General features: G+C 37.5%; 1 protein-coding gene across 2 annotated transcripts; it reads left to right on the top strand.

The window, feature by feature from the left end:
- The first annotated feature begins 7,834 nt into the window (after nt 1-7,834).
- On the top strand, nt 7,835-13,112 carry asb10 (ankyrin repeat and SOCS box containing 10). Of its 2 annotated transcripts, none has more exons than XM_028019532.1 (5): nt 7,835-8,322; nt 9,316-9,583; nt 10,443-10,947; nt 11,760-11,873; nt 12,326-13,112. In XM_028019532.1, the coding sequence occupies exons 1-5, from the start codon at nt 7,998-8,000 to the stop codon at nt 12,509-12,511; spliced, it is 1,398 nt and encodes a 465-aa protein (XP_027875333.1). In that variant the 5' UTR covers nt 7,835-7,997; the 3' UTR covers nt 12,512-13,112. The 2 variants fall into 2 exon arrangements, with proteins under 2 accessions (XP_027875333.1, XP_027875334.1); XM_028019533.1 differs by lacking the exon at nt 7,835-8,322 and adding an exon at nt 8,784-9,129.

Raw genomic sequence — 13,112 nt, 5'->3', positions numbered from 1 at the left:
TTTTGTTGTATTTGTTCTTTCTTTTTTTTCCCTCTCTTTTTTTTCCATTTCTGAAATGGTGCAATTATCTACGCTAGGTGGCAGCATTGTATATATTATAATCTGACAAAGCCGCAGTGGAGGAGTTTTTAAAATGCAAATTGCCTAAAACAAATTGTTTAAGTTGTTTTTTTTTTTTCCAGATAACCCCCCCCCCCCCCTACTTTAATAGATTTTAAATTGGCATCAATCTTGTTTCACATGTTATTGGATGTAAAGGCTAGCTGAAGATTGTATGAGGCCCTTGACAAAGCCTACCATTCACTAACTTCAGAACCTTTTTAAATTTTCCCTTTTGGGGATTTTTCTTTTCACATTTGGCAGTAATTTGTTTTATGCATAACTTGTGAGCCAACCATACATATATTTGTACATTTAACTTAACTGCATCCCTCACTGTTTCTGTTCAAATACAATCTAAATTGTTTTTGGTTTGCTTTGCATAGCACCATTCACAAAACTATCTAAAATATTTTCTCAATAGATTCAAATTATTTACAGAAATGTGCTTATTCAGTCCAATCATTTTGACAGATTAAAGTTATGTGCTTACCAATTCAATTCTATTTAGAATGCAATCAAGTTCACTTAGAAAATTTAGTTGTTTTACTTAAGTGTTACAAAATAAATGAGCTACAAAGACACTTTCATTTATTGTCCACATCCACTTATCACAGCGTAAAGATCTTCTCTAGTTCTCAAATCTGAACATCTCAGATGAACCTCAAAAGTCTTGGTCACAGTAGACTGTAAATATTCTACACCTTGACAGTCATGTCAGAGAGTTGTCCCATGAGAATCATGAATCAGATGTGATTAGGTTTAAAATGCCATCCAAGTGTTTTGTTTAGTGTGTGTACAGCTATTTGTGTGTCTTTTGGGAATTCAATTTCTCTTGGGGCCAACAGACCAGCAGAGCTTAATGTTCATATACTTTGATCCAGCCCTCTAGTTTAGGGCTTTGTTGTTTATTTAGTGACAAAACTTAGATTTTTTTCTGGGGTTGGAGGTTTACATGTCCAAAATCAAGGTTTCCCATACTGAATAAGTGGTTGCAGCTGATCATTCTGCTGCAGCTTATTTTACTGCCTTTTGATTGCTAACCATACAAAATACAAGCTACTTTTCTCTAATTGGTGGGGAACTGTCATCCAGTTAGGAATTTTCAATCCTTCCCCTTGTGTTCCTAATCATCAGCTCTTATGAATCTGAAATCAAAGGCAGCACCTGTTTGAGGATGCTCTGAGAGCGCAGCAGCATGAACAGGTGAGGAACCAAACAGGTGGCTGAGGTATCAAAGACTTCAACTGACTCACTGACAGGCAGACAAATGAATTCAACAGTCATTAATGCCTCTAGTATCTTTTAGAATATTACACTTTGAAAACTGAAACTATATGGGAAAAAAAAAACTGAAGATGCTGCTATCGTCATAGTGTTTTGTGTACATTGTTTTATAAAAAAAGCATATGACCTTTTAATAACCTTAAGCTATCAGATAAAGCTGGGAAAATGTGAATATGTCTGCAGTATTTGCGCACAGAATCTGGAGTTATAACAGACATTTCTCTCAATTGAGAATCACATCATAGTGACTGTATATTTTAGGCAAATTGGATTTGTAACAAACTTTACTCTTAGTACTGTGTTAAATCTTTGAATAAAACTCAGAAGTAAAATAATTTCTTTCTACTTGAGTACAGCTATAACCGTCTTTACCATAGTGACTTTCATTCTTTGATATTTTATTGAAATATAAATTTTCTCTAAATTATTTCAGTTTGAGGTGCTGAACAGTGGTGCAATTGGGAGCACTGTTGCCTCTTAGCAAGACGATCCTTGGTTTGAATCTGAGGTCGTTCTATAAGGATTTTCTCTGTCCAGGTGTCAGTTCTCTCCAAGTATCCCAACTTCCTTTCATAGTTCAAAACATGACTGTTAGATTTATTGATCTCTCTAATCCTTGAGTTTAAGTGTGTGCTCCTGTGTTGACCTGTGATATACTGTTTACCTGTCTGGGGTGTAATTTACCTTACACCCAATGAGGATCCTTTAGGAATCAATACACTAGATGTCTAAATGCAAACTTTTTGCCCATTCTTCTGTACAATTCTGTTATATCAGACATTGGGACTGAGGTCTGCACTTAGACTGGATCACACATAAAGATGACTTGATCTAAATCACTCCATTATAGCGCTAAGTGTTTGTTTAGGGTTCTTGTTTGAGTTACTCCTCTGCCTTTCTCTGAAGTCTCTGAAGGCTCTAACAAGTTTTCTTTCAGCATTGCCCTAAATTTAGCTACATCCATCTTTCTGCCAATCAGTCTCCCTGTGCCTTTGTAAGAAAGGATCCCTGTAGTGTCATACTAACACCACCATGTTTCACCATTAGGTTAGGGTGTGCAGTGTTTACTGCAATATGTGCCAATTATTGTTCACGTTTGGTTCATTCCTCACATAGGTCAAAGCAAACTGCAAACTGTTTCTTATTGCTTGCAATTCACAACATTGTGATGAACAAAATATGAAAATGTTCAAAGGGCATTAATACTGTTGCAAGACTTTGTTCATGTTATAAAACAGATAAAGTGCTGCCAATTTAGTATTGGTCACAAAATGTATCTTCCCCTAATCTGATGAGAAAACACCCCAGTGATTATAAAATTATGGAATGGGTAAAAACATGTGAGTTTGACATCTTTGATTTAAACTAAGAAACAAAAACATTTGGTTGTCTTTATTGAAGCAGTTTTTATAAACATTTTTCTTCAAATAATCCAAGAGTATCTTTAGATTCAGTTTTTGTAATTGAGGAATTCAATTCAGTTGCATTAAATGGTTTCTGTCTGACAGCATGCAAATGTTTTAAACTGCACACTATTAAAAAACTAAATGCAGAAATACTGAGTTGCTCGACTTTTGAAATCCCTTTTACCTATATAGTTTATATATGTATACTGCCAAAGACCATTATTCAGTTAATAGGATGGCATGTTTATGAGGTAACAGAAGAAATAAAGCAGCATTGATTCCTTGTTATGCATTTTAATCAGGGTTTTAAAAGATGACAGTGAATAGCTACTTGATTACAAGATAATGACAGCAGCGTTTGCACCGGCTCAATCTGCATAAAATGGAGGAACTGATAAAGGTCTCTCTAATTAGGATGCTGTTTACATCAGACTTTACGTACACCTATTAGACAACACTTATCAGCATCCCACAAAGCCAGGCTCACTACCATAACGCACTTGGGTGTGACTCCCGCCACTGACTGTTATTGTTGCGATAACCCATTTCAGATGTTTCTCAGTTTTCCACCTAATGACATGAAATCTACTGATGTTATCATGAGGGTGATACAGCCTCTGATGGCAGCGACTTTGCCGATGATTATCTTGGCCATTTAGGTTTTGCATCTTGCACCCCTCTCCTGCCCGGCCTAGTTGGTAGTCATCGTCGTCTGCTTTAGGCAGGCTGCTATGAACACATTATGGATGGGTGCATTAGTGAGTGATGCAGAGCTTGGGATGGCTTGCCTTGTTTTCATGTGAGAGTGCATCATTAGAAAATGTTCCACTTGGCAGGGAAGCGCGTATTAACTGCAGCCACAATGAAATGAGGTTGTGATAGATGGTTAAAGTTATAAAGGACTATTAAGTTGAAATATGAACCTTTCAATTGTCATGATGAAACAGAGGGTTATTTGCGTGGTGATCAGCGCATTGAGAGACAATTGGAATCTGCACAGGCCCGATACGATGCATTATAGGCGGAGTGGTCCAAGCTGAAAGAATACAGAAAACGTAATCATGCCTCCATGAGTTTGGAGTTACTGTTCAATTCAAGCCTCGATAAATTCATGCAACTTTTTCACCAACATTTCCATCATTGTGATGACAACTGAAGACGATTTACAAATGGTGCTCTCTGTGTAGCTCCTGTGGTGGATGCTTACAATCAAATGAAATAAACCAGCCTTGATTGTTTATCTGAGAATCTTCTAGCAGCAGCAAGTTCCCAAAGCACATGTCAATGTGTCTGTTAAAATAAGAATAATCACAGATGTAAATCAGAAACCAGCTCCTCAAAATGCCAGCAGCCAATTAGGGTTGCTCATTATCTATTGCCATGTTTCCATGGTACCCTATGAGTTGCTGCAACACCAAAACGCAAACTTCTAGTGCCCTTTATTTTTCATTTACTGAATGTAATCTAATATATGCAAAAATGCTGAATTATTCATACCTTTTTCTCACACTTTTTTACATTAACATTACACATTTATGATTGAATTTGCAGGCGTTGCATATGCATATCATATTGAAATATACATGGTTTTCAACATCTTTTATATATAATAATCTTAAAAGTTTCATATTAAAATGCATACAGTTCTCTTTACTTTGATACCCCCCAATAAAATCCAACGTAATTGACTTTAGAAGTACTTGTAAATGGAGTCCCACTTTGAAAAATTTAAACCTTAGTGAAATTACAATTGTTCTGTGACAGGATTAAAAGTTTTCTGTATAACATTATTGAGCAAATAGCATAATGAAGACCAAGAAACCCGGCAGAACATTAGATGATCCACAGCTCAGGTATGAAAATCTATCGACCATCTAACTATTAATGGTGCACTCTACAAATCTGGACTTTATTATAGAGGGATAAAAAGAAATCAACAGAAAGTATGGCTTTCAGTTTACCTCAAGCCATACATGTAACACAGCAAACATGAAAGAAAATGATCTGGTATTGTCAGAACCAAATTTCACTTTTGGACCTACATACAAAACACAATGTGTAGGGAAAACTAGCACTACGCACAACTCAGATCACACCATCCCCACTGTGGTACAAGGCAATGGCTGTAAGGATTCTTTTGTTTCTTGAGCATTTGACGCATAAATAGAGGTTTACTGTCCAGCAGAGCAGCAACCCTAAACATACAGCCAGAACCATTACTGAGTGACTTAAAACAAAGCAACTTTATTTGTTAGAATGGGCATGTCAAAGTCCAGACAAATATTTGACAAGGCTTAAAAATTGCTGAAGAAATATACTATTCATCTGATCTGACTGAGCTTGGGCAATTTTGAAAAACAAGGGGAAAAAAACTGGGAAAATAAATTAATTGTCTATATCTGCACGACTTGTTAGAGGCAAGGTTAAAAAATCTTGATGGTGTAAATGTAGTGAAAGGAGATTCTAGTGGGTCTGGACACAACAATTATGCATATTTTTCTATTATCTTCTTTGTAGTTTTGAAAACAAGGAATATTTTCCCTTCCAATTCCCATTAATGCACTTCTTCATTGTGTGTTACATACAAGTCTGATAAAATAGTTTGATGTAGAAGTGAGACTTTCTGACTATGATTTGTACTTTTTTTTTCTTGGCAGTTCAAAATGCAAATTAATTGCTCCCTTCAATACTGAGTTAACCAATAATTCAACACCATCTCATACTGTAGCTCCTCACAGAAAACTCACATGTAAATCATAAAAAACTAAGAGGCACCTGATGAATAAATGAGCACTTCCGTGCTATTATGGCATTCGACTCTCTTCGGTTGTTCTGACTCCATCTTAAACTAAGAGCAGATCCAATTGCAAGCCCATTAGCATTTAATATTACTGTAATTACTGTGTACATTTCATTATGTTCTCAGTATATTAAATGGCTGCTCCGTGTGGTGGGAGGGTTGTAGTTTAATCTCTTCCTGTATTAATGTGTGCCACAGTACTCAAAATAGCATTAAGGGCCTCATAATCAGAGGGAACTAATTGCCTATGATTGCATAAATGAAGTGGCTGGCTCTCATCAGAGGCTGCTGTTGATGTCCAGCCTCTTACTGCCCAGGGGACAGAAAGGTGGTTGACCACAGAGCAGAAGAACTTGAAAAGGCACCTACTGGTGGGTAATATTAGGAAACTAAAGATCCAATATGTCCACAGGGGGCTATGAGGGCAGGGGGTGCTGCTGCAATTTTTTTTCTTGTCATCAGAGTTGCCTCCGCTTCACAGAGGAGGAAAAAAGGAAAGATACAAAACACGAATGCCCACCATATGAGAAATGAATTTATCGAAGTGGCTGTCTTTTTCCCCATTAGTAAGTGTTTAGTTCAGCGTTTTAAATAATTGCGTTACCAGGAATGATATTTAAAATACATTTGGGAGTCAATGAGGCAGGAAAGTGCCTACATGTTTTGCTGATGACACCCGGGCCATTTGGAAGACATCAAAGTAGAGAGGAGGTAGCCCAGATGCATATTATAAACTCATTATGTATATCATTTAAAAGGATGTACTCCAGCCGCAAAAACAATATTCCTAGTCTCTCTCTTTGGTAATGTGTGTTTTCAAAGTTGAAACTCTTACTCGTGTTCTGTTTAATGTGGCATCTATTACCAAACTGTAACATGAAATAAATGACCTTGATTTCCATACAGGAACAGTCATTAAGGTACAGAAGACATGCTGCTATGCCTCTGTGTTTTCAGATGCAAAATAAGGTAAAATCCTCTTCAATTTTCATGTTCTCCACCTGTGGCGCAATCCTTATTTTCTGCCAATATCTGCGTATATTCCTCCCGCAGAGGGGGATAAATATGTGTGTATGTTTCAATGCATTGTGGATCAAATATAACAGAGGGTTGTATAAAAAAATATATATGTTAATCAACCTTTAAATAACTCAAAGGTGATTCTGAGCCACAATTATGACCATCTACGCAGCTGCTTGGTAGAGTTTCTATCACTAGAAAATGGTCATTCATCAGTCAAAAGCGATGTTTATCAGATGCCTAGTGAGTAGGCTTAAGAGGCTTAATTATGCACCGTCCCTCTGTCATCAGAACACTACACGTGGGGCAGAGTGACACAGCGGTTGCCAGTCATTCAGCCTAATGTTCTAATGCAGGGAGCCATGTGGATACACAAAATCCATTAGAGCTTTCAGGGAAAAAAACATATTGAGCAGAAAAAGACATTTTGTAAACTACATGAAGGAGCCTACAAAAGGGCATTCTGATCTAATCTTACACAAACTTTAATGCCAAAAATTATTTCATCATATGTCTGAGTTAGGCATTACTTTCTCCATTTTTTGACTGGAGTCAATCAGGATTCATGGATGGTCACTATGTCAATTCTTCCCATATTATATCACTTTACAAAAAAGATGTGGTAATTTTCTTTCTTTTTTTTGACAAAAAAATTCTGAAATGTTTTAGGTGTGTTTTTATTTAGAGCTCATGAATCAATACCTAGTAGATGTATCTTTTATTGCACTTACAACTTCAAGTCTAATCTACTTGACGGACTTACAACTAAAACACTAAAAGATTTGAAGTTGTAAATGCAATAAAAGACGGTATGTCACTGTTTTCTTGCCATATCTACAGAGAGTTGTTTTTCCAAATTCTTCACTGTAAATTAGCTCAACTTCAGGCATATTGAACAGATGTAATTTGCTTTCATTTAAAATATTCTATTGTAGCTCTGGGTGTGGGCTTACGGTCATTGTCATGCTGATGCTGGAAGGTGAACTGTCTCAAGCTGTGTCGGTGTCTCTGAGCACCTGCACAGTTTGTGGCAACCACATTGCTGCAGCATTTATTCAAATGGTGGACCAAAAAAAAGACCTTATTTTCTTGTGACTGTTTTCTCTTGTTGAGAAAACTTTAACCTATCACTCCATGACCAACTGGAAACAAACAACAGTATGGGTGGTGGCACGTGAAATATAAAAATAGCCCAACTGGCAGGGAGGGTCTCATATCAAAACAACTCTGAACCAACCCTGTGGACAACCTGCTAGGCAGAAGTGGACTGCAGCCAAAGCATTCAAAGACAAAAACAGATATGAGGCAGGTCTTTTTGGACACCCTCACTCAGTCCTACATATCTTAAAAAATAAAACAACAGAACTTTTCTCTACAAACTTAGGATGTCCCAAGACAGCTTTGTCTTTTCATCCACGGCCTTGAGTTCTCTCGAACTTGACAAGGACATGCTGGAGAGGCACAATTACAAGACACAGCTTGCTACCCATCACCTCAGCAGCTATATCCTGAAGAAGGAGGCAATGGAAAGAGCACAGAGGAGGTCCACCTTCGCTCGGCGACCAACCGTCTGCCAAGATGTCGTCATCCACAATGCTTTATATACAGGAGATGTGGAGGCTTTGAAGCGTTTCTTTCCAAGAGGATCCATGGCAAACCTTATCATTGAGCCACAGGGAGGGGAGATGCGCTGGATGGCCCGGGGAGAAGGTAAGAGACATTGGTCTTCAGTTGGTCTGATATGGTTTGTCAAAATCCTAACAGCTATTCTTTCTAAAGATAATAAATAACACTGCCAAAATATTTAATTGTTTAAAATTAACTTTGGTGTGCAACAAGAAGGACGCTGTCCTGATGCTTGTGTTCAAACACACACTCATGCTACATTTATAGAAGCAAGTCATGAGGCTTTATTTATAGACACCATAATGTTCAGCCCACAGTCAGGCCAAACAGTTATTTAAAACGTCTCCCTGTGACATTCCATGCAATGCTTTTAATTCTTCTTAAAATAATCTAAAGCATCTTGGTTTTCCATTTTTAAAATCCCTTTCTGCATGGCCTTTAGTGAGTTAATTAAAAATAAAGCTGCTTATTTGAAATGCACTGTCATTGCTTCCCATGCCATTGCATGGCTGAGGTTCACCAGGTCAACCACAGTATCATGTAACACCTCCCTGAAATAGCTCTCACTGCACAAACAACCCCCATTAGTGCCCCATACTCTAGAAACTAGGCGACTGACATATGAATACAATAACACAGTTAGGCTGAATATGGCTTATCTGGCACCTAAAATAAAGTGGAAAAAGCCAAAGAAGTATCGTGAAGATGTTATTGGCACTGCCAAGGCCACGGGTTGCGTTCTCCAGTTCTGGAATTCTCTGCTTGTGGGCGATGCACTGACTATCCTCAGCATTGTGGACGACGATGAGTACAGCAACCTCATTGATGCCATTTATGACACCAGCAACTTAGAAGAGTGGAAAAACTTCAGATTTAACTACAGAGGCCTCAGTAGGTTTTAAAATAACTTCTTTATTTCAAGTTAAATTGTGGAAATTTGGTGGCACTGTGATGGGGCATGTCATCAAAAACATTTCAAAAACTTAAACCTGCTGCAACTTGTCTTCTGCTTTCTAACAATTCTCCTAATTTTAATACTTTATGGTACCCTAACTCTCATTTTGCTTCTGCTTATAGGACTGTGGTCTCTGACTTATGAGCAAGAGCTGACAACGCCACTTCACATCACAGCAGGTCGAGGATTTGTAGACTGCCTGAGTCTCCTGCTTCAACGTGGGGCAAATGTAGACCTGGCTCCTGGAGGCACCACTGCACTGCATGAGGCCTGTGAAAGCTGCCAGGCAGAATGCGCCAAATTGCTGCTGATCTACGGAGCGAATGCAAATGCTGTCTCAGAAGACGGGCTGATGCCTCTGCATGTTTGCACAAGCTCTGAGTCCTTTGAGTAAGTATGAAAAATTACTGTAAAGAGGCCAACAGCATCATTGAAGCAGCTGATGAAAGTTCTCAAAAGTAGTGTCTATGATCCACATGTGTATTGTGCATTTTCCTTTTGTCTGGAGTAAGGAGCAGGTTTCCTTTTTTAAAAAACTTAAATAGCAAAACTTCAGGGTTGCTCTATAAAAAGGACAGTAAGTAAATGGAGAGGATAACATATCCACAGTGTAATATGGTGGTGGCAGCATCATGCTGTGAAAACACTTTTCCTCAGATTCACCCTTTTTGTCAAGGTGGCTTAAATTCAAAGATGAATATGTTTCACACACCTATCAGTTTTGACCAAAAAATTGGCCTTTGCTATGAAGCTGAAGATGATGAGGGGTTAAATCTTTCAACATCAAGGCTAAATTCATAGTAAACAAAGAATTGCTTTGCAAAATAAAATTAATGTTTTCAAACAGCCAAAGGGAAATCTAGAACTAAATTTCACTTAAAAGCTGTGGAATCATAATGAAATGGATGTAAAAATAATTTAAAAAATTCCTCAAAATCCAAACAACTTTTGCCGAGCAGAGAAGCAACATTATTATCATCTAAGGTGTTGAATGCTTATATTGCTTACTAAGTTGTTCACTGAGGTACTAGTTTGAGACTGAGAACAGTTCAGCTTATAACAGCTTTTTTTTTAATTGGGAAATTTATTTAATTGAGCACATTAAATGAGAACATAATAGATTGTGCTAATGAAGGGCCACTTAAGCTCATCTGCAGTAACGTGACTGTTAGTGTATTTCAGATCATTTTAAAGAAAGTTTGGAATCCAGTGATCTAATTTATCTTGCTTTTTGTTATTCTGTTGGCAGATGTGCCAAGTATCTCCTTCAGTATGGTGCCACAATTAACGGTTGCACTCTAGATGAAGATGATGCTCCATTACACATCGCAGCCAGGCACGGCCTCCACGACCACGTTGAGCTCTACCTGCGCCACGGAGCGGCTGTGGACAAACAGAACGATGAGGGTCTCACACCTCTGAATGCAGCCTGTGCACACCCTCAGGAGATCAAGGATCTCGAACGTTACTTGAAGGTGTGCCAGATGCTGCTGGATGCGGGTGCTGACGTCCACACTAAGGATCAGGACAAGCACACTCCTTTACACATGGCTTGTAAGAATGCCAATCCAGACGTAGTGGATCTGTTGCTTGCTAAGGGGAGCTCTGTTAACAATATGGACTATGGTGGAGAAGCTCCCATGCACAACATCCTGAAGGTGGTTTGCTACAAGGTCTCCCATCATCCTGAGAGGATTGTCCGTGCTCTGCTCAACCATGGCTCCATTCGAGTCTGGCCTGGTGCTCTCCCTGTGGTAAGAAACAGCGACAAGCATCTGTGAATTAGAATATTATCAAAAAGTTATATTTTCAGTAGTTATATTTTTTAAAAATGTATTAGGTGTTATGTTGATACATGGCAACATTTCTTCAGAGCATTTATTTCTATTTTGATGATAACTGTTTAATACCAATGAAATCCCAGAAATCGGTTTTTAGGATATTTAAATATGTCAGCGTGTGAATGTGTGAGTAAATAGGAAATTGACTGAATGTAGTGTGAATGTCCTCTAGACTCTATACCATTTAACTTTCATATGAAGAATTTGTTATTGTAAAGATTGTTATTGCATCTTTACAATAACAAAAATATTACTGAACAATCAAGTCCAGATTCATTATAATAGTAATGTATAATAATTTAGCAAGCCAGCAATCTGTGCACAAATAATCAATACACATATGTAACACCTAAAGCGTGACTTTTGAAACTCACTGCAGACTCTCACAAAATCACATTCAAATCATTACCATTTTATGCCACAACACAAAGTGTGGCACTCTCTGCGGGAAACAGACTACAACTATCAGTGAACCCACGTGCACTAGACAAAATGCCTGGTTCCTAATTAGGCAAGTGTTAATAGGAGATTAATTAGCACTAATTGCATAATTTCCAGTTAAACCCCTGGAGGGAAGACCAATCTGTTCATTTCACAAGTGTTTAATTACTTTATTTCTTCAGTTCTACAGTCACAGAGCTCACTCATGAACTTAAATCATTGCACAAATCCTATCATTTTGTTTTTAGAGCTTTATTGTGTTTTTTGTTTTGTTTTTTGTTAAGGTTTTGAAGCACTGCTCAGAATCTCCGCACACTATCGAGGTTCTCCTGAATGCCTATAGTCACCTGAAAGTCACAGACACATGGGTTGAGTCTGTGCCTGAAGATGCATTTAAGGCAAGTTGTTTAAGTTATTAACTTCATAGCACAGAACTTTGTGTTTTTTACTCTTTTAATAAATGTTTTGTCTCTTAACATTGTTTAATTTAGCTGTTTTAGTAGTTGCACAGCCAAAACATCTGATAATGATTCACAGCATGACCAAAGATAATATTTTCAAAGCGCTTCGCATGTTTGTGAGATAATTTTACCGAAGAGGCTTTTGATTTAATTTAATTCAGCTTATCCTCATGATGCCAATTCACAACATATGTCTTCTTGAGGCACATTGCAGGAAAACAGTTCAAATTCAAACATACACTCAAAGTCAATTCCATGCATTCCAATTTGCTCCTAGTCATCAAACAGTGCAGTCAAGTTCAGACTTTTATTATTTGTTATAAATAAATGTTTCCTTTTATCAATGTAGCCATTTTGATTTGTGTTAATTTGTGTTTTCATACATTTAGGAGCACAAAGACTTCTATGAGTCCATCTTCTCCTTAGCAATGACTCCTCGGTCCCTGCAGCACTTGGCGCGCTGCAGACTCCGGAGCTTTTTGGAGGGCCGAGTTCACAAAGTGGTCCCAAAGCTTAATTTGCCAACCTTCATTAAGGACTACCTACTCCTGAAGTGCAGAGGATATGTGCACTGAAAGAATGTCATATTAGTAAGAGTGGTGGGTGCAGCTAGATGGTTTATCTGTTTAACTTTTAAATTAAGTTTTATTGACTCACAACTAGATAATGACAGCTTGTTCTGGAGGAAGCAGCAGCTGCTTGTTTTTTTTTTTTTGTTTTTTGTTTTTTTGCAATCACTTTTAATCCAGATCAACTGTTTCAGCACAACGACTGGGGTTTTTCCACCACAAGAGGGAGCTATAGACTATAACTGATCAAGCAAGAGATGGATTTCTTATTTTTTGTTTTATATTTTGCTAATTTAAATTTATCTATTCATTTGCATATACAGATAACGAGAATAACTTGTTTGTGATTTTATACACCGTACCCAGAAATTATAGCCTGTACACTAAGGATTTCCATAAATATTTGTATTAGTACTGTTTCTGGCAGTAATAAGAGATTAGGGGAATTTAAGTCAAAATTAGACTTACAATAAAATAAACTAATTCCATAATGACCAGTGAATCTGCTTATTTGATTGACAAAAAATTGTATCTTTGTATGATGTCAGTTTTTTAAAGTATTTCTTGTCTTCAGATTGTCTTCAAATTAAATGTCTCTGTTCCATGA

This window comes from Xiphophorus couchianus, chromosome 6, assembly GCF_001444195.1.
Source record: "Xiphophorus couchianus chromosome 6, X_couchianus-1.0, whole genome shotgun sequence".
Taxonomy (NCBI): domain Eukaryota; kingdom Metazoa; phylum Chordata; class Actinopteri; order Cyprinodontiformes; family Poeciliidae; genus Xiphophorus; species Xiphophorus couchianus.
Note: the sequence above shows the minus strand (reverse complement) of the source record. Positions and strands in the feature narration are given on the sequence as shown.

What these genes read in the sequence shown, in the direction of transcription:
- asb10 (XM_028019532.1), top strand. Translation starts at nt 7,998, where the DNA reads ATGTCCCAAGACAGCTTTGTCTTTTCATCCACGGCCTTGAGTTCTCTC. An exon ending in CTGGATGGCCCGGGGAGAAG is followed by an intron (nt 8,323 to 9,315) that starts GTAAGAGACATT and finishes TTCTGCTTATAG; the next exon opens with GACTGTGGTCTCTGACTTAT. An exon ending in TGCCTGAAGATGCATTTAAG is followed by an intron (nt 11,874 to 12,325) that starts GCAAGTTGTTTA and finishes TCATACATTTAG; the next exon opens with GAGCACAAAGACTTCTATGA.